This window comes from Pantherophis guttatus, chromosome 2 (assembly GCF_059756535.1).
Source record: "Pantherophis guttatus breed Tessera chromosome 2, ASM5975653v1, whole genome shotgun sequence".
Classification (NCBI taxonomy): Eukaryota; Metazoa; Chordata; class Lepidosauria; order Squamata; family Colubridae; genus Pantherophis; species Pantherophis guttatus.
Window position 1 is genome coordinate 86,969,980 of NC_142064.1, and position 27,241 is coordinate 86,997,220.

General features: G+C 38.7%; 1 protein-coding gene across 1 annotated transcript in view; it reads left to right on the forward strand.

Moving 5' to 3' along the window:
- Window positions 1-356: 356 nt before the first annotated feature.
- The window catches only part of UGCG (UDP-glucose ceramide glucosyltransferase), a 52,493-nt gene continuing 25,608 nt past the window's right edge, over window positions 357-27,241 (forward strand). The window contains exons 1-2 of the mRNA XM_034410589.3: window positions 357-994; window positions 20,307-20,448. Of these exons, the coding sequence (XP_034266480.1) occupies window positions 897-994; window positions 20,307-20,448 (240 nt within the window). The 5' untranslated portion in view covers window positions 357-896. The remainder of the gene's footprint in view (window positions 995-20,306; window positions 20,449-27,241) is intronic.

Genomic DNA, 27,241 nt, shown 5'->3' on the forward strand with positions numbered 1-27,241 from the left:
GGTAGCTTTCTTCCCCTTGCGCGCCGCCACCCTTTCCCCCCCCCCCTTTCTTTTGCAAGGAGGAAAAGGACAGAGCGGCGTCCTGACCCCCCTCACAGTGCAACTTCTCCAGCCCTTTTATAATAAATGACGACATCGCCTCTTCCTGCTTTCCCGCCACATCCTGATTCACCTCCTGTTTTTTTTTTTTTTAAAACCCTCTCCCATCCCCCCATCCCCCCCCCGCTAGCACACCCTCGCGGCGGATTTAACGGGACCACGCTTCCAGGAGAAGAAGCGCGGCGTCAAAGCCTGAGAGCGAGAGGGAGAGAGAGAGAGAGAGACAGGGAGGAGTGAGGGGGGCGTGGCTTTGGCAGATGACAGTCACAGGGCGGGGCCTGAGCAGCTCCTCCGCGCGAGCCCAGGCCGTTTGGTTTATGTATGAGTGTACGCGCGCGCGTGTGTGTGTGTGAGAGAGAGAGGGAGAGTGGAGAACGTGAACGAGGAGCGGCAAACGACGGCGGCGGCGAAGGAGGCGAACGCCGCGGCGGGGGCTGGTAGAGCGCGAGGCAGTCTGTCAGGAGGAGCAGCCGCCGCCGCCGCCTGCCGGGTGGAAGGGCAGCCGAGAGAGAGAGAGAGAGAGAGAACGGAGGAGGGCGGGGCGAGAAGGGGGCTCGTGGAAGAAAAGAAAGGCAAGAAAAGGAAGGGAAGGCGGTCGCGTCTGAGGGGGAACGTGAGGGCAGCCAACGAGGGGGGGGGCGGAGCCTCGTTTATCTAGCCTCCGCCGCCGCCGCCGCCGCTTCGGCTCGTCCGAGCGCTCTGTGTCTCCCTCTCTTTCTTTCTCTCTCTCTCGCTCACTCGCTCTCTCTCCCCCTCCCTCCCCCGCTCCCCCCTCCGTGCCCTGTGGCCGGGCGGAGATGGCGATGCTGGATCTGGCCCTGGAAGGACTCGCCGTCTTCGGGCTCATCCTCTTCGTGGTCCTGTGGCTCATGCACTTCATGTCCATCATCTACACGTAAGTCAGGCCGCTCGGCTGCTGCCCCTCGCCTCCCCCCCCCGAATCGCCACCGCGCGCGCAGAAACTGTGTGTGGGGGGGTCGTTCTCTCTCTCTCCCCCCCCCATTCCCTCCCGCCGCCCCCTCCCCCTCCATTGCGCTGCTTCTCTTGTAGCCGGCGCCTCCGCGCTTTGCCAGCCCCCCTCTCATCCACCCACCCACCCACCCACACCTCCCAAGCTGAGAGGCGACGCACCTGCCTTGCTCAGCCCTGGGGGTGGGTGGGTGGGTGGGGGAGGGAAGAACCACCACCGCTTGTCCGTGCCGCACTGCCCCCCTCCGCCCCTCCCGCCATGTACCGCGTTCACAGCTTTCCTCCTCCCCCCCCCACCATTGGGGCGCTCTCCGGCGATTCTCGTCATCACCAGCTGACAGTTGCAATCCGGTCGGTGGGCTAAAAGCGCCTGGAGCTTCCTACTCCCTCCTGTCCTTTGCGGGAACTAGTCCGACCTTTGCTTTTGGGAGAGCAACCTAGAAAAGGGCCAAGTCATAGAGATTTGGATACTGCTAATAAACAATAACGAATCCGTGCATTTCTTGCCTTTGTGAAAGGAGGGGAGAGAGGTATGCTTTTAAATCTGCTACTTGCCATACTAAGCTCTGTTGGGCTGCCTTTTTGTCTACCTGCTTTAAGCCGGCGGATCCATGAGGAAGCGTTACAGTGAGTCTCGTAATACATACATATTCAAGCGGTAGATCTGGAGCTGACTTTGCTATAATGTAACGAAGCGGTGGCATTTTATTTGCCGCGGTTACCTTTCTGTTGTGATTTTTTCTCTCTCTCTCCCAGATAAATGCCATACTTGATGCCTCCCCCCCCCACATAGGGAACTTGGCAGAACCATGTTTGTATCTCCCAGTTTTAGTGTTTAAAATCTAGAATTGCGGGTTCCTTGTTGTTAAACTATCACGGAGCTATGGTATTTTTATAGTGAGAGTTAAGCCTAAATGGATTTCACTTTTGAGTTTACTTTAAGCATCATTTAAAGGGAGACTGGTTTTATTATGCAAGCAGTCTATTAATGCATGATTAATTTAAGGTGTATGACATAATCCCATCATTTCAGTTTATCATATTTCTACAGTAGCTGTATTGCAATGGGCAGATGAATAAATGCTTCTTGAAATATTCTTAAATTATGAAATAAGTGCCTAGAAATTTGTTAGCCACAGATTTCTTGGGAAGGTAATAATTGAGATATTTGGAAGAATATCTTGGAAGAAGATGAAGATGCTGAAAACTTATTGGGACACAGTTTGAACTCATAAATAAAATCCTAATTTTTTTTTTTTTTGCCAATCATTGGTTATAATGAATTGCCTTCAGGCTTATACAAAATGTTTGGAAATAAATGTAATGATTTCTTGATGGCACTGACATTTGGGGCCTTTGAACTGATTTTTCTATCTGATTATCAAACACTGATAATATTTTAACTCTTAAAATCAATAATGAATTTGAAATTAGACTTCTGAAGGAGTTCTTGGTCCTTCTCCTTTAAACAAGTTAATTAGCTTTTATAACTTGACTGCTATACTTCTAATTTCTCGAACTATATACCACATTTTTGTAGTATAAAAGCTATTCAATCTCTTGAATACTGAAAACTTCTATGAAAGGAAAGAGGATTAGCTCAAAAGAGATCTAACATCAATCATATTTAGGAGATAATTCCTTATTGACTGATTTATACTTAGCAATTTGAATATTGATATGGAAAATTAAATTATCCACTGTGTTGGTGGCTATATTGTTTGTCTTCCTTCAAGCACAATGTAATGTTTGAAGTTTCCACTGAATCCTATGTCTTTGTGTATAGCAACTTAGCACAAGGAAGCAGGTCGTATTAACAGGATAGGAGGAACCATTTATTCCATGCAGAAAATTAAGAATATTAAATCTATATATGCCTGAATTTCAATCGGGGTTTTATAATATGGAGATTATAATAGGATTTATTAGTTAAACAGTGATGCAATCATTTTGACTAGATTTGTTTTAAATCTAGTCAAAAATCTGCAAAGAAGAAATTTTTATACAGTGTTTCAAGAGACAATACATATTGTAATACCTATAGAGCAGAGCAAAAAATGTAACTAGTATATAGCACAAATAGCGTTAGTATACTATGTAGCATAGTAACCTCTACATCTTTCCCTTAACAGCTAGAGGCTTATCTACTGTATAAAGAATAATATTGTTTTTGTTTAGGCCAGTTGGCTGAAATAAGTATATATTGCATGAGGAATTAAGATGTTGATTTTAAAAACATGTTTTGAATAAATTTTTACAAATTTATATAATGAGTCTATTAGAAAATAGTATTTTGAATTAAAAAAAGATTTACACACTTGCATTATCCTGTATTTCATAATACTCAGCCATTTGAAGTCTTGATTTTACAAAAAGAAAAGTAATGCATGGAATGGATTGATTTCTCTTTAGATAGCATAGTATTTCAAGCACCTTAGTTCTAAGCCAATTTAGCCATCACTATCACATATTATAAAATTCAAACAGCATATCTAATTTGAAATAAATGTACAATTCTTCTCTATTGGGAAGCAATGTAATAAAAATATTCTCATACTGGCTTAGTTGAAGGACATAAATAAAACAAATTTGTGGTAAGGCAAGGTAGCTGCAAAGGGAATTTAGTGTTAGGGCATTTATTCACACACCCTCAGTCAAAGTGGCTACACTCCTACATCCATTACATATTTGCATGCATACTGATTAGGAAAGCTCAGTGCATTTGGAGGCCAGAGACCAACAGAGATCACAACACACACCTTCCTCAATATCCTTGATCCCTAACTGAATTAACTGATTATTAATGTACGTGTGGATGATTATAAGAAAGGGATTTTCTTTCAGTATTCCTATAGCCTGTTAAAATAAAAAAAACAGATGTTACATTGGAGCAGCTTGAGGATGAATGAATGGGCCTTGTTTGATTTTTAGCATTCAAACTCTATTTTTATTCAGTAGTCTCTGAACAGCTCCCTCACAACAGGGGAGTTATATAGATCTCTGTATCTTTTCGATGATATGAAGCAAAACAGCCAGAGGTACTTTCTTTGAAAAGAAGATAGTTGGGGAAAGAGTGTTCTCCCAATAGTGTTCTGTTTAAGGTTTTATTTATGTAGCAATATTCAAGAGAAGTGTAGGGCAGTTACAGTTGATAAAATGGAGATTTGTAAATGCAATTGTTTATGTATTTCTAATGTAATTTATTTCTTGCATTTTTCTTTACTGTGCTATAAAGTAGTAAATGACAAAACAGTTTTGGAGTACAACTTCAGGAAAACAATTGCTCCCACTTAATATGTAACTCAGATGCTAATACTGTATATCAGGAATTTAATAGTTACTTAAATGGCTCTTGGTGACTATGCAAATACTATCTCAATTTGTTTTTAAGGATAATTTATAGCTTCTCCAATGATATTCCAGTGATCATTTTGGTTCTAACTATTGTTTTTCCTATCTTCTGCTTCCCTCAACCTTACTATTCGTAGGTTTTTTTTCTTAGTCCATCATTTGCTTGTATCACGTGGTCAAATATGTGAGTTTCTGTTTGTTAATCATAACTTCAAATTAGCAGTAATAAATTATATCACCCAGAAATATAGATTGGTTCTTCTAGCAGTCCAAGTTGCTCTTAGTAGTCACTTTCAAACCCATCATTATCATTTGCAGATGTCATTATTTCCTGTTATTTCTTATTCTTCAATATTTCACAATTGTATTTTACAGTGAAAAAGCTATTGGTTTAATTATTCTGGTCTTGATTATGATAGAAATATCCTCATTCTTCATGATTTTGTTTGTATTTATAATTGCCACCTTCCTAGGTGTGCCCTACCTTCACTTATTTGCCATCAACTGTATGCTCACTAATCTTACTGGTTGAATAATATGTGCCTTTTTAATACTGAACATTAACCAAGATCTTTTAGTTTCCTTTTTTGATTTTTTGATTTATATTTTACAAGTTTTCTTTATTTTCAGTTAATAAAGGAACATCTGCATATCTCCTAGTTTTTACTATTTTAATTCTAGATGTGCCCTTTTCTAGTATTGGATACGGGAAAAATGTTCTGAAATACTCTTTCCAATTCTGAGCTATTATATTTCTTTGATCTTGAAGTAGTGTAAGGGACAAGTATGGTAAAGGTTCATCAGAAGAATAATCAGATGTTTTTGCACACCGATTTTCCTTAATATACTTCACTTTCAGATAAACAAAAGCTTTGCTGCAGATATTTTTAAAAAACCTTCCTTTTTAAATTTCTGTTTTCTCTATGATCCATTGAACTGACCTTGTGTCCCTTTTCCTAAACTTGCCTGTTCATCTGGCATTTCCTCTCCCCATATATGGCTTTATTCTTTGTAAGATCTTAATATTACACATTGTGTGCATGTAAAATTAATGTAGCGGTTCAATAATTTGCTTATTCTCTTGCCTCCCCAGCTCCTTTTTCTCTAGGTCCTACTGCCTTGTTCCATATGTATTTATTATCAGGTTTATAACCACATATTCCTAGCGAATGACTTCATGGCAGTTTATAACACAAAATAAATATCATTAAGCAACAATATCAGTTCAAATGGCAGCAATAAAAGAATAAAAAAATATTTCTAATCTTATTTGATATTGGACTGTTAGCACAAAGAAACTCTTTTCTTCCAGTTTTAAACAGATCAGTGAATAGTTCATGTATGCTGGATGCTTCCATATTTGATAACTGGTTTATTGACTCATACATTATCTTTTCCTAGTGAAGTCGGTTCCTGAATATAGCCTCTCTATAAACGTTTCTATTATTCTATATTCTTGTATGTAAAGAGTTTCAGTATTGTATTTCCATGTATTTTTAACCTTATTTAATGTAACCCTATTAGAGCTTTTTTTTGTGATTACTCCTGACTATTTTTGCCCTAGCTGTACACTTTCTTGTGATTTTTTTTTAAAAATCTCATTTCTCTTTTTTCCCCTTTATTTGTTGATATTCCTGATTTAACTATTTAACTGTTCTTTTTTGCCTGATTTGGAAGTTGGACAGTGTCTCCTCAATATATAGGCTGCCTAACTGAAATAACTCAAGGTAACATACATTGGTTTAAAAAAATCATTAAACAAAAGTAAACAATACAGGCTGAAATATAATCATAACAGATAGTTGGGGAATATTTCTCAAGACTTTCATCTTTAGCCTTTCCTTGGCTATTGTGATAGATTTTTCAAAAAACTACTTGAATATTTTCCTCTTTGAAATTTTGAGATTTTTCTGGTTTTGTTTTTGCAGAATCTTCTATCTCTTCACATAGCTTCTTTATTTGCCTAACTACAATGTACAGAATTGATCCTTTCATTGCTCTCTTTTATTCTAGCTGTATAGAATGTACAGTCCTGTAAGTCCTGAATCACAAGTGAGCCAAAAATTTCTTAGCACAATAGCTGTTTTGCCCACTTTATGACCTTTCTTGCCACAGTTGTTAAAGGAATCACTGCAGTCATTAAGCTAGTTGCTAAGTGAATTTGGCTTCCCCATTGATTTTGCTTGTGGGAAGGCTGCAAAAGGTGATCACATGACCCTGGGACACTGAAATCATAAATACATGCCAGTTGCCTAGCATCTGAGTTTTGGTCATGAGGTTGCTGCAACAGTGATAAGTATGAAAAATGGTCATAAGACACTTTTTTCAGTGCTGCTGTAACTTTGAATAGCCACTAAAGAAATGGTTGAAAGTTGAGGACTACGTGTATGTCCTCCAAATCTTGCTGGCACATCTGCACTCTGAAATTTTTAAAGTTTAGCCTGTAAATTTATCATCAATTATAATTTTATTTATTTATTTGTAACTTTTACTGTATGTATCCATGCATCTTATATCAAATTTAATCAATGTTTAAGAGAAGGAACTAGAAGTGTGCCCACCCTATATGATCTGGGTGGATGAGTAGATATTCCTAGGGAGAGGTGGTCCCATAAATAATCTGGCCAATGATCACTGATTTGTTTCACAATTTTCAACTGAAAGTCCCCTGGCTGACTGGATTTCATTTCTTCGTTTTCTGCCACTATGCAAGCAATTTGATTTTGTTCTTATCCATGCAGGGGTGCCGTTATGTAGATTCTAAAATTATGTTGCTTGAAGCTATTATTCTATTAATTTGGCTCCTTTGTTATTTTGTTCATCTGATTTTTATATAATTCTAGTTTCTTTATTTCTTCAATTTTTCAATTCTGTTACTAATGTTGCACTACAATTTTTGTAGATGCCTCATTTATCATAATTCCTTAATGTTTTCTTCCTTTTGTATGCAATATATCTATCCATACACTGGTGTTATACAAATATTGCACAAGTATATGAATGGATCTACTACAGACACAAAAGATCTACTACAGACACTAATTCTAATAGTTACAATCCTATTTGTTTAAAGCTAAGCACATAATTGCGCTTAGTTTTAATACATACATAACACACATAATCCGTGCCTTTGGCATTTAGTATGCTGACCACATGATCACAGAGACGTCTTTGGACAGTGCTGGCTCTTTGGCTTTGAAATGGAGATGAGCACCGGCCCCTAGAGTCGGGGATGACTAGCACATATGTGCGAGGGGAATCTTTACCTTTACCTTATCATTCTATTCCCATCCCAACTTGTCTGCTCTTGTAAAGCAATTTATTCTGATTACTCAAACTTGATTTTAATATTTCAGATTCAATTCATTGTTGCAGTTCCTACAAATAAATTCCAGCCATGTCACCTGGACCTAATAAGATTTTTCTTAAGGTGACGAAATATTCAGCCTCCAAGATCTTTTTGTTACAGAAATTATAAGCAGTTGAAATAGAGCCTTCTTAACAGAGTCTTATTTACAGCAGATCCAAAAAGGAGTTTATATGGAATTATAAACTGATGTGAATTACCTTCCCTTCAGTTTTTGCAACACAATCAGAAGATGTGTTAAATTCAGTCTTCGTAACTCTTTTATTTCTATTTCTGTCTATTATTTTTGCAAGATTAAAAAAATTTCTGTGTCTTCTGATTTCTTGATACTTGTAAAAAACTTTAATTGGAACTCATCCTGATAAAAGGAATGGCATGATTTTTTACTACCATCCCTTCCTAACTCACTTTGCCTTTTTAGGGTTTATTATACAATTTTCATAGTATTCTAAGAAAATTGTACTCTTTTATCTTCCTCTCTTGGAATTAGTAGAGAAAGGAAAGTGGGAATGCAGATGACTCATTTAATTAACCAGACATTTCTTAGTAGTGTGTACTGACAAGACATTGATCTCCTTGTCATATGTGGCATCCCAATGTTAATCTTGACAATCAGTTTATACATACATACATACTGTACATACATACAATCTCCATCTTTATTATTTTTACAAATAACACAAGGCAGCGAACATATCCCACACCCTTTTCTCTTCCTATTTTCCCCTCAATAACAATCCTGTGAGGTGAGTTGGGATGAGAATGAGTGCCAAAAGTCACTCAAGTGGATTTTATGGCTAAAGTGAGACTAGAATTCACAGTCTCCTGGTTTCTAGCCTGGTGTCTTAACCACTACACTAAATTGGCTGTATGGTAAATATTTGAAAATCTGCCTAGATACAATATTTTCTCCTTTATCAATATATACATATTCAATGTAAGAATATGTATCCAGGTAGTCCTTGACTTATGTCTACAATTGATACCAAAGTTTCCATTGCTAACAAGGCAGTTGTTAAGTGAGTTTTGCCCCATTTTGCAACCTTTTTGCCACAGTGGTTACATGAATTATTGTAGTTGTTAAGTGAATCATGCGGTTGTTAAGCAAATCTGGCTTCCCCCATTGATTTTGCTTTTTGGAAGCTGCTGGAAAAGGTTACAAATGGTGAGCATTTGACTCTGGGGCAGCGCAACTGTCATAAATACAAGCTGGTTGCCAAGTATCAAAGTTTTGATTGCAAGACCATAGGGATGCTGCAACAGTTGTAAATGTGAAAACCAGTCATAAATCACTTTTTTCAGTGCTTTTGTAACTTCAAACGGTGACTAAATAAATGTTTGTAAATTGAGGACTATCTGTATATGAATGATTGAGAAAATTACCTTCTATACCTAAGCCTGTTGGAAGAATAAGTTTGTTTATTTATTTATTTATTTATTTATTTATTTATTACATGTATTTATTTATTACATGTATTTATATGCCACCATTCTTCCGAAGGACTCAGGGCGGCGAACAGAAATTAAGAAACAAGTACAATAAAATCCCATTTTAAAACCAAATAACTAATTAATAGTAAATAATAAAGCCCGGAATCAGAGTCAGCCTATTTGTTTGAACAGCCAAGTCTTCAGGTCCCGACGGAAGGAACGGCGATCAGGAGCCCTCCGGAGCTCGGTAGGTAATTCATTCCAGAGGGTGGGAGCACCCACAGAGAACGCCCTACCCCTGGGCATAGCAAGACGACATTGGCTCGCTATCGGAACCCTGAGGAGAGCGGCCCTATGTGAGCGAACAGGACGGTGAGAGGCAGGCAGGAGAAGGTCCTGCAAATATCCCGGACCTAAGTCATGTACGGCCTTATAGATGAGAACTAGCACTTTGAAGCGGACTCGGAGAACCACTGGTAACCAGTGCAGCTCACGCAGGAGGGGTGTTATATGGGAGTAACGAGGGGCTCCCGTAACAACCCGTGCGGCTGCATTCTGGATCAACTGGAGTCTCCGGGTGCATCTCAGGGGCAAGCCCATGTAGAGGGAATTGCAGTAATCCAAGCGGGAAGTAACCAGGGCATGAGTGACTGTGTGAAGGTCATCTTGGTCCAGGAAAGGACACAACTGGCGCACCAGGCGAACCTGTGCGAAGACCCCCCTGGTCACAGCCATTAAATGGTCTTCTAGGGACAGCCGGGCATCCAGGAGGACACCCAAGTTGCGAGCCCTATCAACAGGGGCAAGTTTTTCCCCATCTATCAAAAGTGAAGGGGCCTCTGAAACCTGAGATGCTGGCATCCACAGCCACTCAGTCTTGGAGGGATTGAGTTTGAGTCTGTTTCTGTCCATCCAAGCCCGTACCGCCTCCAGGCAACGGGACATCACAAAAAGGGCATCTCTGGGGTAGTCTGGGGTGGAGATGTATAATTGGGTATCATCAGCATATTGATGATATTTCACCCCAAAGCCACGAATGATCTCACCCAGTGGCTTCATATAGATGTTAAAGAGTAGAGGGGAGAGAACTGACCCCTGAGGCACCCCACAATTTAGGGGCCTCTGAGTGGATCTCTGCCCTCCCGCCCATACAAACTGAAAGCGACCCAAGAGGTAGGAGGAGAACCACTGTAAGACAGTGCCTCCCACCCCCAACCCCACAAGTCGCTGCAGTAGGATACCATGGTCGATGTATCAAAAGCCGCTGAGAGGTCAAGTAGGACCAGAATGGAGGAACAACCACCATCCCGAGCCTGCCAGAGATCATTCATCAGACCAATGCCGTTTCCTGCTGTGTCTGTGTCGGAAGCCTGATTGGTACGGGTCAAGGTATTCTGTTTACTCCAGGAATTGTGGGAGCTGTTGCGCCACTACAGTCTCAACAACCTTCGTGATGAAGCGAAGGTTGGAGACGGGACAATAGTTATTAAGTGAGCCTGGGTCCAGGGAAGGCTTCTTGAGGAGAGGTCGAACCACCGCCTCCTTAAGAGAGGCGGGGAAGTTCCCCTCTCTCAACGAAGCATTGATAATTGCTTGGATCCAGTCTCTAGTCACCTCCCTGGCAGCCGAAACCAACCAGGAGGGACAAGGGTCCAATAAGCAAGTGGAGGAACTAAGTTTGCCCATAATCCTGTCCACTTCCTTGACAGAAACAGGGTCAAACTCAATCCAGATATTATTCTCAAGACCCACCCTAGTCTCCCGATTGGATTTGTTGGAAGAATAAGTTCATAATTGCTAAGTGAAATACAAGCAAGGTAGAAATTCCCCATACCCCAGGTATTCCAGTATATGGAGATCACCATTGGGAATGCAAGTCCCTGGGCTTCTGTTCATTTTCTAACGGAGTGGGAAGAGACTCTCACAAGCCCTTCTTAAAATGGTTGTACAGGGCAGATTATTTCTGTTTGGGAGAAACGATAATGTGAGTATATAGATGCCGAATTTTATAGAGCTTTGGAGATTAAAGCCAGCACTTTAAATCAGGCTTCAAAGCCTATATCCTATGCAGTCTCCATATGTCAATTTTTCAATATATGTCTTAGAGCAGTGCTTCCCAAACTTGACCCTTTGAAGATGTATGGACTTTAACTCCCAGAATTCCTCAACCAGGCATACTGGTTGGGGAATTCTGGGAATTGAAGTCCATACATCTTAAAATAGCCAAGTTTGGGAAACACTGTCTTATAGTTAGAAGTCAAAAATTACCTAATCAAGATTTTTATTTCCAAGCAGGCTGATACCTGGCATTTCTAGGATATATACTTCCTAAAGCAAAACTGCACATAATGGAATACTGTACATCTGATTGGATGTTTCACTGAAAGTACTTTGCAATGTATGTATGTATGTATGTATGTATGTATGTATGTATATGTATGTATATGTATATATATTCCATTTTGTAGTGGAAACTATGTTTAATTTCTTAAGGTATGTTTTCTATTTTTAATAAGAGGTAGTGATTTTGTAAAATACATAGTTCCAGGATTGGTATACAAGCTTACTAACATCTCAACAATAGCTGAAAAAAGGTGATTTCTTTCAGGTAATGCATAGATGTTAAAGGAATACCAATTTAACTAGCTGACCATTTTACATAAGAATCTGGGCCCATCTTTCTTAAAATGATATGTATGAAAGTGCCTTGTAACCAATGATACAGCTAATATCTACCTAGTTGTAAATCTTGAAACAAATCTGATTACAGAGGTGATATTTTTCTCTCTGATCTCAACCCACTGTGCTCTTCAAAAGACCTAGGTTTTAGTCTATATAGGGATAGTGAAGAACTTCTTTTATAAAGATGCACTAGACTAGAGGATTTTTGAATTACATTTCTAAGTGTCAAACCTGTTACTGAAACAACTAATCATAAGTTCACAATGATTTTTCATTGAACTTTGATACTATTTTCTTAGCTGACAGATGTCAGGCCCCAAAACTAAGAAAGACTGGTGGTGATTCTTCTAAGATGACTCTTTATTGATCCATACTTATAGGCAGAATCTTGCCAAACTGAAGCATTCTACTAACCATTTCTACTATATACTCAGAACTATCACCGAGGAGCTCTCTATTTCTCTCACACAAAATATCTGGATAGAGCTGCCTCTTATTTCACCCCCTCCTTCCTGGGAATCTAGACTACTAGCCACACACAATAGTGATAGAAACTAAAAATGCCATCTTTCCAATCATTTCTTCTCTACTAATTGCAAACTTGAACACCATTTTGTACCAAAGAAGAAATACTTCAGGTTTTTTGTATGTAGCAGCTAATTTATTTGCTTTAAAATATGGGAAATGTGTCTACATTTCAATATAATATTGAAATGTAGATACATTTCAATATTCAGCCACGCGAGCTGTCATGGGTGCACCTAGGTACACCCACATTACACCAATTCTCCACGAGCTGCACTGGCTTCCTATTGATCTCCGGTCACAATTCAAGGTGTTGGTTATTACCTTTAAAGCCCTACATGGCTCAGGGCCAGGTTCTCTTCGAGACCGCCTTCTACCGCATAGCTCCCAGCGACTGGTAAGATCCCACAGAGTTGGTCTCCTCCAGATCCCGTCAGCTAAACAATGCCGGCTGGCGGCCCCGTGGGGGAGGGCCTTCTCTGTGGCTGCCCCAGCTTTCTGGAACCAGTTACCTCCTGAGATCCGGACCATCCACACCCTATTGGCCTTCCCAAAAGCGATGAAGACCTGGCTTTTCCGGCAGGCCTGGGGCCGTTGATCTTGCTGTTGCGATCTGGCGAGATCCGGCCATGAATGGTGTGAATGGGTTTTAATTGTTTTTAATGTTTTAATTTTTAATGTTTTTATATATGGTTTTTAAATGCATTGTAAGCCGCCTTGAGTCTTCGGAGAAAGGTGGCCTACAAGTTGAACAAATAAATAAACAAATAAACTTTTCATTTGGAATTTTAAAATCAAGTTTTAGCTTTTCTGTTTCTTAATAAAAGTTTGTAGGTATAGTAATCTTACAATAATTTTCATGAACTTCTTTTAAATTCTTGTTGAATGGAAGAAGGGAGATTGTACATTAAGGAACACCTTTCAAGGCCCTGCCCAAGCCCTAGAAGAAATAATAATATTGATACTCTTTCTGGCCAAGTATAATTTTTTAAAAATGTCCTCATATCTTCAAGAAATGAAGATTTCTTTGTTATCTTCTGGAAGGAGGCTTCGCAGTATCTGAAGCAGAACAACTAGATTTATACCATATAGCCATGATGGTGAACCTATTGCACAGGTGGCACGCAGAGCCATTTCTGTGGGCACGTGAACCGTCGCCCTAGATCAGTGATGGCTAACCTTTTTGCCGTCCCGTGCCAAAAGTGGGGGGAAAATGGGGGAATTGTGTGCGTGTATGCCCACATCCATAATTCAATGCCTACCCATGCCCCACCCTCCCACGCACATGCGCATGCTTCCCACGCGCTCCCCCTGCTTTTGGCATGCAATGGCACATTGGACCCATTTTTCACTCTCCCCAGGCTCCAGAGGCTTTCTAGGAGCTTGGGGAGGGCAAAAAAGGCCTTCCTCAACCCCCACCCCCGAGGCCCTCCAGAGGCCGGAAACAGCCCATTTCCCAACTTCTGGTGGGCCCAGAAGGCCCAAAAATCAGCTGGCTGGTGGGCACATGTGTGCTGGAGCTGAGCTAGGGCAACACTTGTGTGCCCTCAGATATGGCTCCGCGTGCCACCTCTGGCACCCGTGCCATAGGTTTGCCATCACAGCCCTAGATCAACTCCACCGCGCATGCGTGCGCACCTCCCACCGGCCAGCTGATTTTTGGGTCTCTGCCGTGCACGCGGGAGAGGCATGCGCATGCATTTGCCACCCCATCCTTCCCAGGAGTTTCCACGCAGCCCGTTTTGGATGCTAGGTAAGTACAGCAGTGGTGGGTTGCTCCCGGTTCTGTCCAGTTCTATAGAACTGGTAGTAAAACTGGTGGGAAGCCCCGCCCACCCGCCATGACATCATCATGGGTGATCTGCACATGCACAGAAGCTTCTGTGCATGCGCAGAAGCATGTACGTGCGATCCCACTGCGAACCGGTAGTAAAGGTAAATGGAACCCACCCCTGAAGTACAGGGCTTGTGCAGAGGCTCTGGGAGGATGAAAAACGGGCCTACTGGAAGTCTGGAAACAGGCTGTTTCTGGCCTCCGGAGGGCTGGGGGAGACAGTTTTCGCCCTCCTGGAGGCTCCAAGAAAGCCTCTGGAGCCTGTGGAAGGTGAAAAACAGGCCTACCAGAAGTCCAGAAATGGGCTGTTTCTGGCCTCTGGAGGCTTCAGGGAGGTCTGCTAGGTCTAAAACAGGGCTTGGGGGGGGTCGCATGCACATGGGTGGGGGATGGGGAGCACAGGGGGTTGCAAGCGTCTTCTCAGGGGCGGGGCAGCATGGGGAGATTGCATGCACATGCACAGGGGGGCGGGGCATGGGGGCATTGCATTATGGGTGTGGGCACGTGGGTGCGTGCTTTTGGCACCCAAGGAAAAAAAGGTTAGCCATCATTGCCATATAGTATCCATCTTGTTAACTCTTTTTTTCTGCTATGTATTCTAAATGGTCTGTGATTAATGTGTGTGTGTGTGTGTGTGTAGCATATATATATGTATGTGCATTTATGTATATGGTATAGACACATTTGTATTTGTACCACATGTGTATGATAATACACATTTATTTGTATTATATCTATATATCTATCAATCTATCTATACATATATGGTTGTTACAACACAAAAGACTAATGGGCACACAGCTAGGACTTGCCCACACAGGATGTTACGAAACAGCTGACTAATCTGCAAACATCAACTCCATCAACTAATCAAGATGTAACAACACAGCCTACCAACCCGCTTACAACAACAAAGCCAGCACTCCACACCTCCCCACCAGTATTTATAGAGAGACGGCATCTCCGATCACGCTTTGCTCGCACTAGCACGAAGCCGAAGACACCTGAAGATGACTAGTGGGACCTCGTCGAAACGTCGCCAAGAAACTCTCAATCTTACATGGGAAAAGACCCAAATACGCCAAGACTTGCGCACACACACACACACACACACACACACACACACTTTTGAGAGTGAGCATCACAATTTCATTTTTTAAAATCTGGCAGTGTGCTCACAGAAAGAAAATGACAATAAAGGTTATCTTCAATTGGTACTGTGGTGATACAGTGATATCTTAAGAGGAAATGTGACTAAAATGCTTCCTCTCTTTTTGAAATTTGTCAGGATCAAGCCAAGGATTACAGAGAGGAAAAAAAACGTGAAATATCCCTTCCTCCTGCATTTCAATAAGAAAAGCAGAATGTTGGTGACTATTCAGTTCAAAATTCCCTCTTCTTTTCTGCAGAATGCCCCAAGTTTCCCAGACATGTATATATAGGTAGTCCTCAACTTCTGACCTTTTATTTAGCAATTGTTCGACCCAAAACAAATACTTATGACTCAGATTTGAAGTTCCAACCCCCGCACCCTCCCCACAGTCGTGATTGCATTTTGAGTTTTGCTGCATTTGCTCCAGCCTGCATTTATGGCCACTTAAAGCATCCCACAATCATGTGACCATGATTACCCCCACTTTTTTTTGGGTGGAAACTAGCATTATGTCTACTTTCTGGCAAAAAACACTGATTGTAGAAAAGGATTTAGTTAACAATTGCAGTATAGTTGGCATAATTTATAATCGTAATTCTGTGCTCAATTACAGTCATAACAATCTGGATTCAGGCCAGGTTACAGTACTAAGATAGCATTTGTTGTGCTTGTGGATGATTTTTTGAGTGCTTGGGATAGAGAAGGACCTGAATCTGTTGGTGGCTTACAGTGCAATCGACCATGGTATTCTTCTGGATTGGCTGCAAGGATTAGAGATGGGAAGCACTGTTTTGCAGGTTCTTTTTTTTATATGGCTAGGTTCGTTTGATGTTGGGGTCAGTTCTATCCCATGCCCTTAGACTAAGGAGTCCTTAGGGTTTGGATCTCTCATGCCTCCCACACTTAATCCCTGGAGTCACGTCCAGAAGGATACTATAATCGATGGCTACTGCTGGTAGAGGAAAAAATTGAGTCTATTATTATTACCTTGCAGCATGAGTGTGTGTGTATTTGTGTATGTATACATGCTGTGATAAACCTTAGCAAAATATTACTAAAGCTATACAGATGCATAGCTATATGGCTAGAGGTATAGTTAATAGATAAAGATATAGATACATTCTCATTCTGAGACATTGAATGAATTAAGCAGGCTAAATTCCTGGCAATCTTTCCTGTAATGTGTATTAAAAGACAATCAGACGATGGTTGTCCGAATATCCTTTTGCAGTTCCTAAACTGTAGATGTGCTCTGTAGCTCCTAGTATTGTTTTTGAAAAGTTAAATTAAACAGCGCTTGCTTTCTACAGTTAGATACTTTGACTTGAAGGTGTTGCTGAGGGTAAGGCATTAAAGAGAGTAGTAAATGAACGGGCTTGTAAAGCTTACAGAGAAAGAGCTTACTGGAGAAAAGACAAATGCTATTGATTAAGATAAGAGTTTGTGTAGTATAAAAACAGCACAGGACTGCCAGCAAAAGGCCATTGATAGCCTGCTGCCTTAGATACTTTGCTCTAGCCCGTTGCCTCTTGGCTTGCTCTTCTCCCTGGGAGTTTGATTGAGGTTTTGGCCTAGTATCTGTCACCTACTTGTCCATCCTTAGCTTGAGGACATCAGACAAACAGGAAATGGCTTGGATTTGGCTGTTGGGCTGTAGTTTGCTGATCCCTGGTACAAATTGTAAATCTGGCCAGATACCAAAAGTTGGTGAAGTGGAGAAAAGAGAAGCAGAAAGGAATGCAGAAAGGAATGAATGCTGCATGCTGTAAGAAAAAAGCAACCACTAGCCTAGAAAAAAATCAATCTGTGTTGCAGTTTTTACTCTTAGTAAATTAATGTATATTCTCCAAGCACTAAATTGTCCTTCTTCAAATATTTATTAATAGAATGTAGATGAAGCTCACATTAAATTGTAGGTCACACTTCTGTAGGATTCAGATTGTTCTGAAGAATTGATAGTTTCTTTCACCACTGTATGAACTCTCTGTGAATGAGATGTCGTCATTAATGAAACTTGTTGATTCCTAACCAAAGGAACCAATATTTATAAATGCCTCAAACAGAGGTATTTTGTATTTCCTTGCTCTCCTCTAATGAAGATGGAGTAGCTTATCTGATTTGGATTCAATATCTCTGGCTAAAATTGATAAAAACCTGCTATTTTTTCTTTTTTTCTTTTTTGTACTATTACATTTTAATGCACATACCGTTAATATTCAAAGAGAAAGTAGCTTTCAAATAATATAAAATGGGCAACTGCTTACGTTGCTATAGCAGGTAAGACATAGAGCAAATGGGAAAAAGTAGAAAATAAGCCTGTATTTTGTGCAGGAAGGTCTATAGCCTGACAAATGTAGATGTTTCCAGGTTCAGTCCTGGGCATCTGCAATTTGAGCTACAAAATAATTTTTATTATAGATTACAGTGAGCTAATTAGATCTATGAGTGTAACACAGGCAGTTTAGTATATTTTTAAATATCTTAAGTATATCTTAATTAAAATGAAATTTTGTTTCATACGTAGGAGAAATTGCCTTTCAACATTGTTCTACTTTAAGTGGAAAAATAAAACCTTCAAATGGAAAAGTGTACAAAATAGCTTGCTTGTGGCAAAAGAATTAAGAAATATAATTATGGAGCCCTGGCAGATGAGAGTTGCTGAGAGAACAGGATTCAGTTTTGGAGAAAATAAATCTTTAGTTAAGTATGGGTTATCTGCTAGGTATTTGGGAAAGTGCGTTCTCTAACAGACTTGCAGATCGTTGTAAGGAAGAAATGTCATCACCTCAGGGTAGCAAAGACTACATTTAATTAGTTGAAAGGAAAAGTATTCTACTGATGTTCGGGAGCTAGTACAAGTTATCAGAGGTTACCAATTCTGATATGGATTATAATTAGTATATATTATTAGTATATTATATTATTAGTATATAAAACAATGCATATTGCTCATTTGGGTATTGCTTAGTTGTAACTGGCCTGTAGTTTTTTTTCTAAATATAGGAATCATTATATGCCTGGGAAGCTGGCTAAGGTGAAACCCGAGATAAAAATAGCTGTTTTAACTATCCAGCCTTCCAACCTGGCATCTGCCAGTTGAATTGGATTACTACAACTCCAAGCCAGTGTGGAGATGGGTGGAATGAGAAAGGCTGATACAATCAGTTAACTAATTTGGTATCTGCAGCTTCTTGTAAATGTAATATCCTGTAGCATGTGGGTGGTAGTGCAGCAGAGGCTCCAGTGCAGCAGGGGCACAATCTTTGATTCATAGGGATTTTAGTAAAACTCCACTTAAGTTTAAAAAAAAAAGAGCACATCAACCTAGCTCTGAAAAAAATTCTTGGTTGGCCTGAAGAAACTAAGATTCTTAATTATTTGTCTAATTCCTAGCTAGAGTACGTACATAGTGCAGCTTTTGATGTTTGCTAAAATGTGTCCAAGTTCAGGCTGGTTACTGGTATTCTCAGTAATTGTTCTTTTAGCATGTACATGTGATTTATATGGAAATAAAAAATACAGGTCTCTTCCAGTTGACCTTAACACCTGCTCTATGTAATTTACTTGGCAGAAATATTGAAATAGTTTTCACTGTCTTCTTCCAAGATTTATTTCACCTTCTCAGTCTAGACTATAGTTCAACATTTTCTAGTGGTCTCCTATTCAAATACTAATTATATACAATCCTGTTTATATTTTGGGGAACCAATCGTAATAGCTGGGTTGAAATTATGCCTCAATCATGCATGTGTATATTATAAGGGAGCACCTGTAATATTGTAACATTAATATACAAATACATACACATATGCACAAATCTATATTTGTGACAAAAATTGAACATCAGTATAAATTTTATAACTGTAGGCTATTCTTTGTGGTACTCTTGTATTCATTGTTCATATTTGCAGGTAGTGCTAAATAGAGATGTTTTCATTCTATTTAAATTTAAAACACTTCCGTTTTTTAAAACACAGACATTTTTTTAGCATTTTGGAAGTGTCTTGAACTGGAGACAGCTATTTCAAGGTATTCTGAAAAACTCATAATCTGTTCATATTAAAAATGAAGTGTTTCAACTTTGAAATTGTTTTGAAATGTTCTACACATTCTTGGTGCTAAACTACTATAAGTAGGTCATGATTACTGTTACAATGAAATTGTTCATATTGCATATTTTATTTTTTGTTGATAAGTTTGCTGAAGTAATGCATGGAATTCATTTTTGAAGTGTAGATGATTTTTTGGGGGAAATGATTTTTTTTCTAAACATCTAGTAAACATACATTTAGTTATATAAAAAAAGAAATCTCCAGACTCTGAAGAAGAGGGTAGAGTTTAATGATTAACGTGAATTGAATAGATTTGCCAGTAGAATATCCTCTACTAATGTTCTGTAACAGAAAATTCCTTGTTTGGATTTATTTTGAGTGAAATATGACGAGGGATTTTTCTCAGGATGATGGAGTGAATAAAGGAGTTAATTTCTATCTTTTTGTCTATTTGAACCATGTTAATTTCTGAGACAGGAGATTAGAAGTGTTGGTATTGTGTCTCTCAAATATAGACTGCTAGAATAAAATAAAAACATTTGACCTATTCATCTATTTCTCCCTTTCATCTTCAGGACATTAGTGCAATCAGGAATATGGAATGGATGTGAAAGTATCAATGTTTTGATTTACAGCATTATTACATATTTTTGCTTGAGGTTTCCTTTAATGTTTTTTTTTTGTATTTTAGTTAGAGTAGATCTGTATGCTTAAAAGTTGCTACTGCATTTTTTTCCAGCAATGAAACTCTGACAACGGAAACATGAATATTTGTGTAGGAATGTTTAAAGTTTAATTATCATTTTACTCTTGCATTTCTTAAATGGCACTTTTTTCTTTTAGGCACCTACAACTCAACAAGAAAGCAACAGATAAACAACCATATAGCAAGCTTCCAGGTGTTTCACTTTTGAAGCCTTTAAAAGGTGTTGATCCTAACCTTATTAACAACTTGGAAACCTTCTTTGAATTGGATTATCCCAAAGTATGTATCAAAGTGCTTTTTAATGAACAAAAAATATAGCTTTCTGTGTTTTTGTTATCTTGATCAATAAAATATTTTAATGCATGATAAAGACCCAGTTTGGTGCAGTTGTTAAAGCATCAGGCTACAAATTGGTGACCATGAGTTCTAGTTGCACCTTAAGGCACAAAGCCAGCTGAGCAAATTTAGGCCAATCCTTTCTCTCTCTCAGTCCTAGGAAGAAGGCAATGGCAATCCATTTCTGAAAAACATTGCAAAGAAAACTGGAGGGACTTGTCCAGTCAGTCGCCAAACACTACTTCAAAGGCACCAAAAACAAATAATCACAGGAGGATATAATTTAACAATATCTTCAGGACTACAGATTAGCCAGTGGATTGGATTTCTGAAATGAATATTCATTTCTTTCCCATTAATAGGCTTCTGTATAATTAGCATTGTATCATATTTAATATATATAAGGATACAAGGTATTTCGAATTTAGAAATAATTGGTAGTGTTAAATACACTATGCTCGTAAATTAAGCCAGTTATGCTAATAAATAAAAGGACCGTGGTGGTACAGTGAGTAAAGTGTGGTATTGCAGCCAAACTCTGCCCGCAGTCTGGAGTTTGATCCTGGCAGGGCTCAAGGTTGTCTCAGCCTTCCATTCTTCTGAGGTTGGTAAAATGAGGGCCCAGATTGTTGAGGGCAATAAGCTGGCATTGTAAACGACCCAAAGAATGCTGTAAAGCACTAAGGGGTGATACATAAGCCTAAATGCTATTGCTATTGCTATAAATTCCTGGAGGGTGCCAGTTTTCAGAATAATTCAGAGGACAAAGGAAGGAGCAATCCATTTGTCAACAATTATTATTAGATTTGTAACCCTTTATTGCTCAAGGTAGCAAAAGTATATAATACTCTTTTGTCTTATTTTTCCTCACAGTGACAATTCTATGAAGTGGGTTGGGCTGAGAAAGAATGATTGGCCTGAAGTCATCTAGCTGTCTTTCATGACCAAGGGAGGACTAGAACTCACAGTTTCTTACACCAAACTAGTGCTCAGTATTTTTTCCCCTTTTATTGTAATGTTATAAACCTTGATACATAGTTGATTCATAATCATTTCAAAATATAAGCATTCTAATATTTAGAAAGCTTCAAAATTAAGAAAGTAAAAATTCTACTATTTGAAGACCATTTCCCTCAATGAATAAACAATATACTTTGAACAAGTGTAATGTTTTTTCCAAAGTATGTATTGTGTATTACACACGGAAAAAATAAAATAGTTTCTCTCTTCATCGCAGCAGGTAAAACAATTTTAATAGTTTATCACCGTCTCTAAATAAAATATAATCTCTCTTCTCTCCACAGCTCATCTGTGGGAAAATAAAAGAAATAAAATAAAAATGCTATGTTAATTAATGTTTATCAGCAAAAGTCCAGTAAGGGCAACCAGATATAACTATTTTCTTCATAATCTGCCATCTTCTTATAGTTCATTTCTTAGCTAAAACAAGGTCCAAATACTCTGTCAATCAATCTTTATCCATAAAAGTCCAGTAAGGACAACCAGATAAAACTATTTTCTTTTTTAAAAACCTAATTGAACAAGTCAATCTTATAAATCATCTCTGATTTTTTAAAAATATTCTTTGATTTCTTCAAAAAACGTTCCAGAGGTAATTTATTGTTTATCTGTGTTTCAAAGTAAAAATTCTTTAGGACATTAACAGATTTGTCTTGTATCTTAGCAAAGGTTTTTTATATATTCAGAAGAAAAAAATTATCCAAATCAGTTTCCTGATTTAATGTCTGTTCATCATCTTTATAGAATAAGTTACCAATCAGATCTATTTGTATTATAAATCCCATCACATTAAACATCCATTGCACCTTCTTCTTGTTGTACAGTTTCATAAAAGCATGGTCTATTAACTTTATCAAGGATCACAAATATAAAGTTTTTGAGTAATTTGTTTAATTGGGTTCTTTTTATCTGGTTTTAGGGCTTGGTTCAACAACATATTACATTTTGGGTCACATTTATGCAAACATATTGAAAATTCAATAAGTGTTCACCAACTTTTAAGCAGCACCTTAATTAATATTGCCTTGATTAATATTATCTGAGATAAGTTGTAATCATTGGCCAATCCCCAGGGTTATTTAAAATGTGGTAGATGTTTTAGTTATAATATCATTTTTGGAATTCAAGTAATAGCACTAGATTAAATTGACTTTTTAGGCTGCAAATGGGTCATTGTCTTCCATTTGAAAAAGGAAAGAGAAAAGAGAAAAGGAGGTGTTAAAAAATATGTCCAATAAGAAAAGCCCTAAATAAAGAATATAGCATAATAACAAATAAATAGGACTCTGTTGTTTGTTACTGCTAGGTCAGGAAAAAAAACTTTGCCCTCTAGATTTACACTTTTATCAACCACAGCCAGCATGATGAATGGCAAGGGATTTTAGGAATCATTCAACGATTATTGTGTTGGTTCCAAAGCAAAAATTTAGAAATTATATACATGTAGTGCTCTGTACCAAACAAAAATAGCTGTAAGTAGCAGATGTTTTAAATCAAGATTTTGTAAACTAACCAGTTACTGAACTGTAGAAATATAAATTCAGATGAATAAAAAACTTTTTTTATTTATCAGAAGTACAGCATTCTCTAATTCAGGTGTCTGCGGCTCCAGAGCTATGTGCAACTCTTTCAACTCCCTGCTGTAGCTCCTTGTCCCCTGAACCCACCACTGGCTGGCCCCACCCTTCATCTTCCCCTCCCAGTCACTCCTCGCCTGGCCTGAGAAGGTAAGGGCAATGGTGGGGGATGGAGACTCGCTCCATATTCCAGAGTGGGAGCAAAGCACCTCTATATTCGCCATATCTCGCAGGCGCTTCTTCTGGCCCTTTTTGCTACGCACACCTCGGTTGCTTGGGGAAATGCATGACTTGCTCTCTGCCCAGAGACACTAGCCCAACCTGGCTGTGACTTATGCTCTGCATCGTAATGGGCTCCAGGAGGAGGAGGGGACACCATCTCCCCCATTGTGAAGCACACTAAATTTAACTGTGCTGCGCAAGGTGCTGTGAGAGCAGCAGGCAGATTATGGAAGTGGTAATAACAGCAGGGTCGGCTGCAGCCAGGCCAAGCCAGTGTCTCAGAGCAGAGAGCAAGTTGCGTGTCTCCCCAGGTGACCAAGGTGTGTGCAGCACCAACAAGGGCTGGAAGAAGCACCTGTGAGATATGGCAAGTACAAGGGTGCTTCGCTCCCGCTCTGGAATATGGAGCAAGTCTCCATCACCTGCCATCGCCCTTACCTTCTCAGGCCAGGCGAGGAATGACTGGGAGGGGAGGGTGAGGGGCGGGGCCAGCCAGTGGTGGGTTCAGCTGACAGGGAGCCACAGCAGAGGGACGAAAGAGCTTCATTTATCTGGGAACCTGAAATGACTCTTGATTTAAATATGGTAAAAAGCACACAAAGAAGAAGAAAGAACAACATCAACAACAAAAACCCCCCCACCAACCCTCAACTGTTTTTGGAAATGGCTCAAGAGGGAACACACACACACACACACACACACACACACACACACACACACGATAGATAGATAGATAGATAGATAGATAGATAGATAGATAGACAAAACTGTCTTGATTAAATATTAAGCCTTTATATTATATTGATAGCAAGCCAATGTATAAGGAGAGAAACCACACACATTCCTCCAGGCTATTTTTCCATCATAATGTAATAATTTACTGTACCTCACATTTGATAAATCCATAGACCTTCATGTATTGATAAATTCCAAATTTTGATATACCTACCACATATTAACATCTTTAAGTCCATTTTTCTGCTGATATCATAAAGTAAAAGTGATATTGGGACAACCATTTATTATATATAAACATCCTCCATCCTTTTTCATTACCAATACAATGAAGTTTACAGCACAGCTTTTTAGTTATTCTCTGAGATATAAATAATTATGAAAAAATATAGAATTAATCTGAATATGAGATAATAATTAAGACAGTTAATTTTGTACTGCATCCTTGAAAAAATAGCATTTTAGAAAAATGGGTTATTTTAAGAATTTTTTGTTTGTGTGAATATACAATTCACTTTCGTAAATTAGTACCTTACCTAGCTGAATTTCAGTTGTTTGTGCCAGAGCCTTTGTGTGCTCAAACTTTTGTTTCATTTGTTAATCTAGCAGGGAAGGAATAATTTGCTAAATTCAGAAGGTTGTATGGCATTCTTGAGAAATTGAGGAGACTTGGACTTTATGAAAGTGTGCTTGAAACAAGAGACAAGTGTTGTGTTTTCCCAAACGATTTTGAGAAAAATGGGTTTCCTGGACTTCTTGGCACTCTTTTATGCTATCACTCCTGGTATTCTTCTAGGTATACACTCACACTCATTGGGTGTGAGGAAACACTAGTGGTCAGATCAGGGACTCTGCTCTGCTTTGATGGGCCATTTCCAGGAAGTGGTGCATGGAATTATTGTTAATACTATTGAGTGATTGTCTTATTTTATTTGTATGCCCTCTGCTCTCAAAGGATCTGAGTGGCTGATAATCAAAAACAAAAAATACAACCCTGAAAAATAATAAATAAACCCAAGTGTAATGTAAACTGAATTAATGGCGATATCCAAACTATCAACAGTAGACAAAATCATGCACCTGCTAGTTTCAGACCTTCATCACAGTATGTCCTCCTCCTCTGCTACATGGAACCAACAAATTTTAGCTGCTTGCTGGAAAGCCTGGAGTGAAGGAACGGACTGGATCGCCATGGGAATGGAATTTCAAAACATGGGGGCAGTAGTCAAGAATGCCAGCTTTCAGAATACCACCAAGATTCTTATGTAGGTGAGACTCAGAAGCAGTTGACCCAAGACAGTCCTATGGAGAATCCAGTCCAGAGCCATGTAGAGCTTTAAATATAACAATCAGCTCTTTGAGAGTGGGAGGGAGAGAGGAAGGGACGAAAGATGGGTGTATGTGTAGAAATAAAAATATTGATATCCAAAAGAATTGATATCAAGTTCTTTTTTCTTGTTGCCTAGCAGATGAAGTTAGGGCAGTGGAATTCAATGTTTGGAAATGGTAATTGATGGGACAAGGATGAACAAATACGATATTTAATTCAAATAAAATGGATATATAGTTAGGTGATTACTCAATCGGCTGAACAATATTCAGGTTTCTGGAAAGTTTTAAACTTCTTCTTAATATGGGGAGATTTTTTATCATACTGTAAATACAGATTCTTAAACTACTGTGGCTCAAATAATCTTTTATTAATTTCAACTGATATTTCAGCTAAAACCAGATCAACATGAAGATTGCTGGTCTGTCACTCTCACTTTGGAAATCTTAAGAATGTAGTATATGAAATTGGGACTATTTGGAAATTGTAATTGGTTTAAAATAAAGCACAAGACAATTATTGGAACTTCATCTTCCAATCATAATTATAGTGATTCCTACCTAGCCTAATTTCCAGGCTCATTTCACAGTGTTGTGAGTTTAATATTTAAAGCTCTAAATGGCTTAAAACCAAGCTGTCTGGAAGATCACCATCTGTACATATATCTCTGAATCTCATTCATCTCTGAATCCTAAGTCTTGTTGGCGATATTGCTCCACATGTGGCAAGCAAAGTGAAGTATTTAGCTTGTAAAAAGAGAAAGTCTTATCAGAGTTTGCAATTATTTCCAAAGCTGCTGGATGTCTTTATAGTCATTATAACATGTGATAAAACATGTCAAAGTTTTATTAGTTTGAACTTATCTTCATAGTGGATCTGTTAGAATATCATGATTTGTAGCAATATAAAGCTTAATCTGATTTGTGTTAGTAGCCATCTTTATGATATGGAAAAAAAGTGTGCATAGTTTATCCACTTTGATTCTAAGCTACCTTGTAAATATTTTGATTGGACAGCAGGCAGGATTAAAGAAAACCACACAGTTCAACCTTCCAGTCTTTCTATTTAACAATGTTGAAACTATGAAGTATTTAGTAATGATTAACTTAGAAGTTCATTTTCTTTTTGCATTGTATTTTATTTGAGCTGAATGTAACCACACAAGTTTTAAATTATGGTTTTCAATTATGAAGCACAATAACTTGAGTGATACTTTAAAGCATTATTTTCTGTTGAGCAGATGATTCATATATTAAATTAAGCTAAAATATTACTCATTAATGGAATTTTTCCTGTTACGGGAAGATTAATAATCAAAAGCTAAGTTTTATGGAACCTTATAAAAGAGCCTTTTAACGTATCAAATGGAATTTGATTGTGGTTAAATCTGGTTATATATCTTTCAACTTTGCATATATGTGTCTTTAATATAACTTTGTATTCTACTCAGTATGAAAAAGAAGTAATATTTTCCTGTTTTTTCCGTGATAATGAAAGGTATATGTTGGCTATATTTGCAAAGGGATAAAACTTTTGAAAAAAGGATATGTTTTCTGTTTTCTGAACTAGAAAGCTTACTATAGTATAATTCCAGAATATTTGATTGATTGATTATGTGCCATCTTTTTCTTTTTTTACTCCGAATGACCACATAGATAAGTCTTCCCCATGGCAACCTATCCCTAGCCTTGTTCAGGTCTTCCAATGATGTATTTATTGCCATTCTCCCAAAGAGGCTTTTCAAAAGGCAACTGGATTTCCTTGTTTTTTTCCTTGTTTTTTTCATTTCTCATCCAAGAAGCTTCTTCAGTTCTGACTGAACGATGGGGAATGGAAAGATTTATATTCTTTG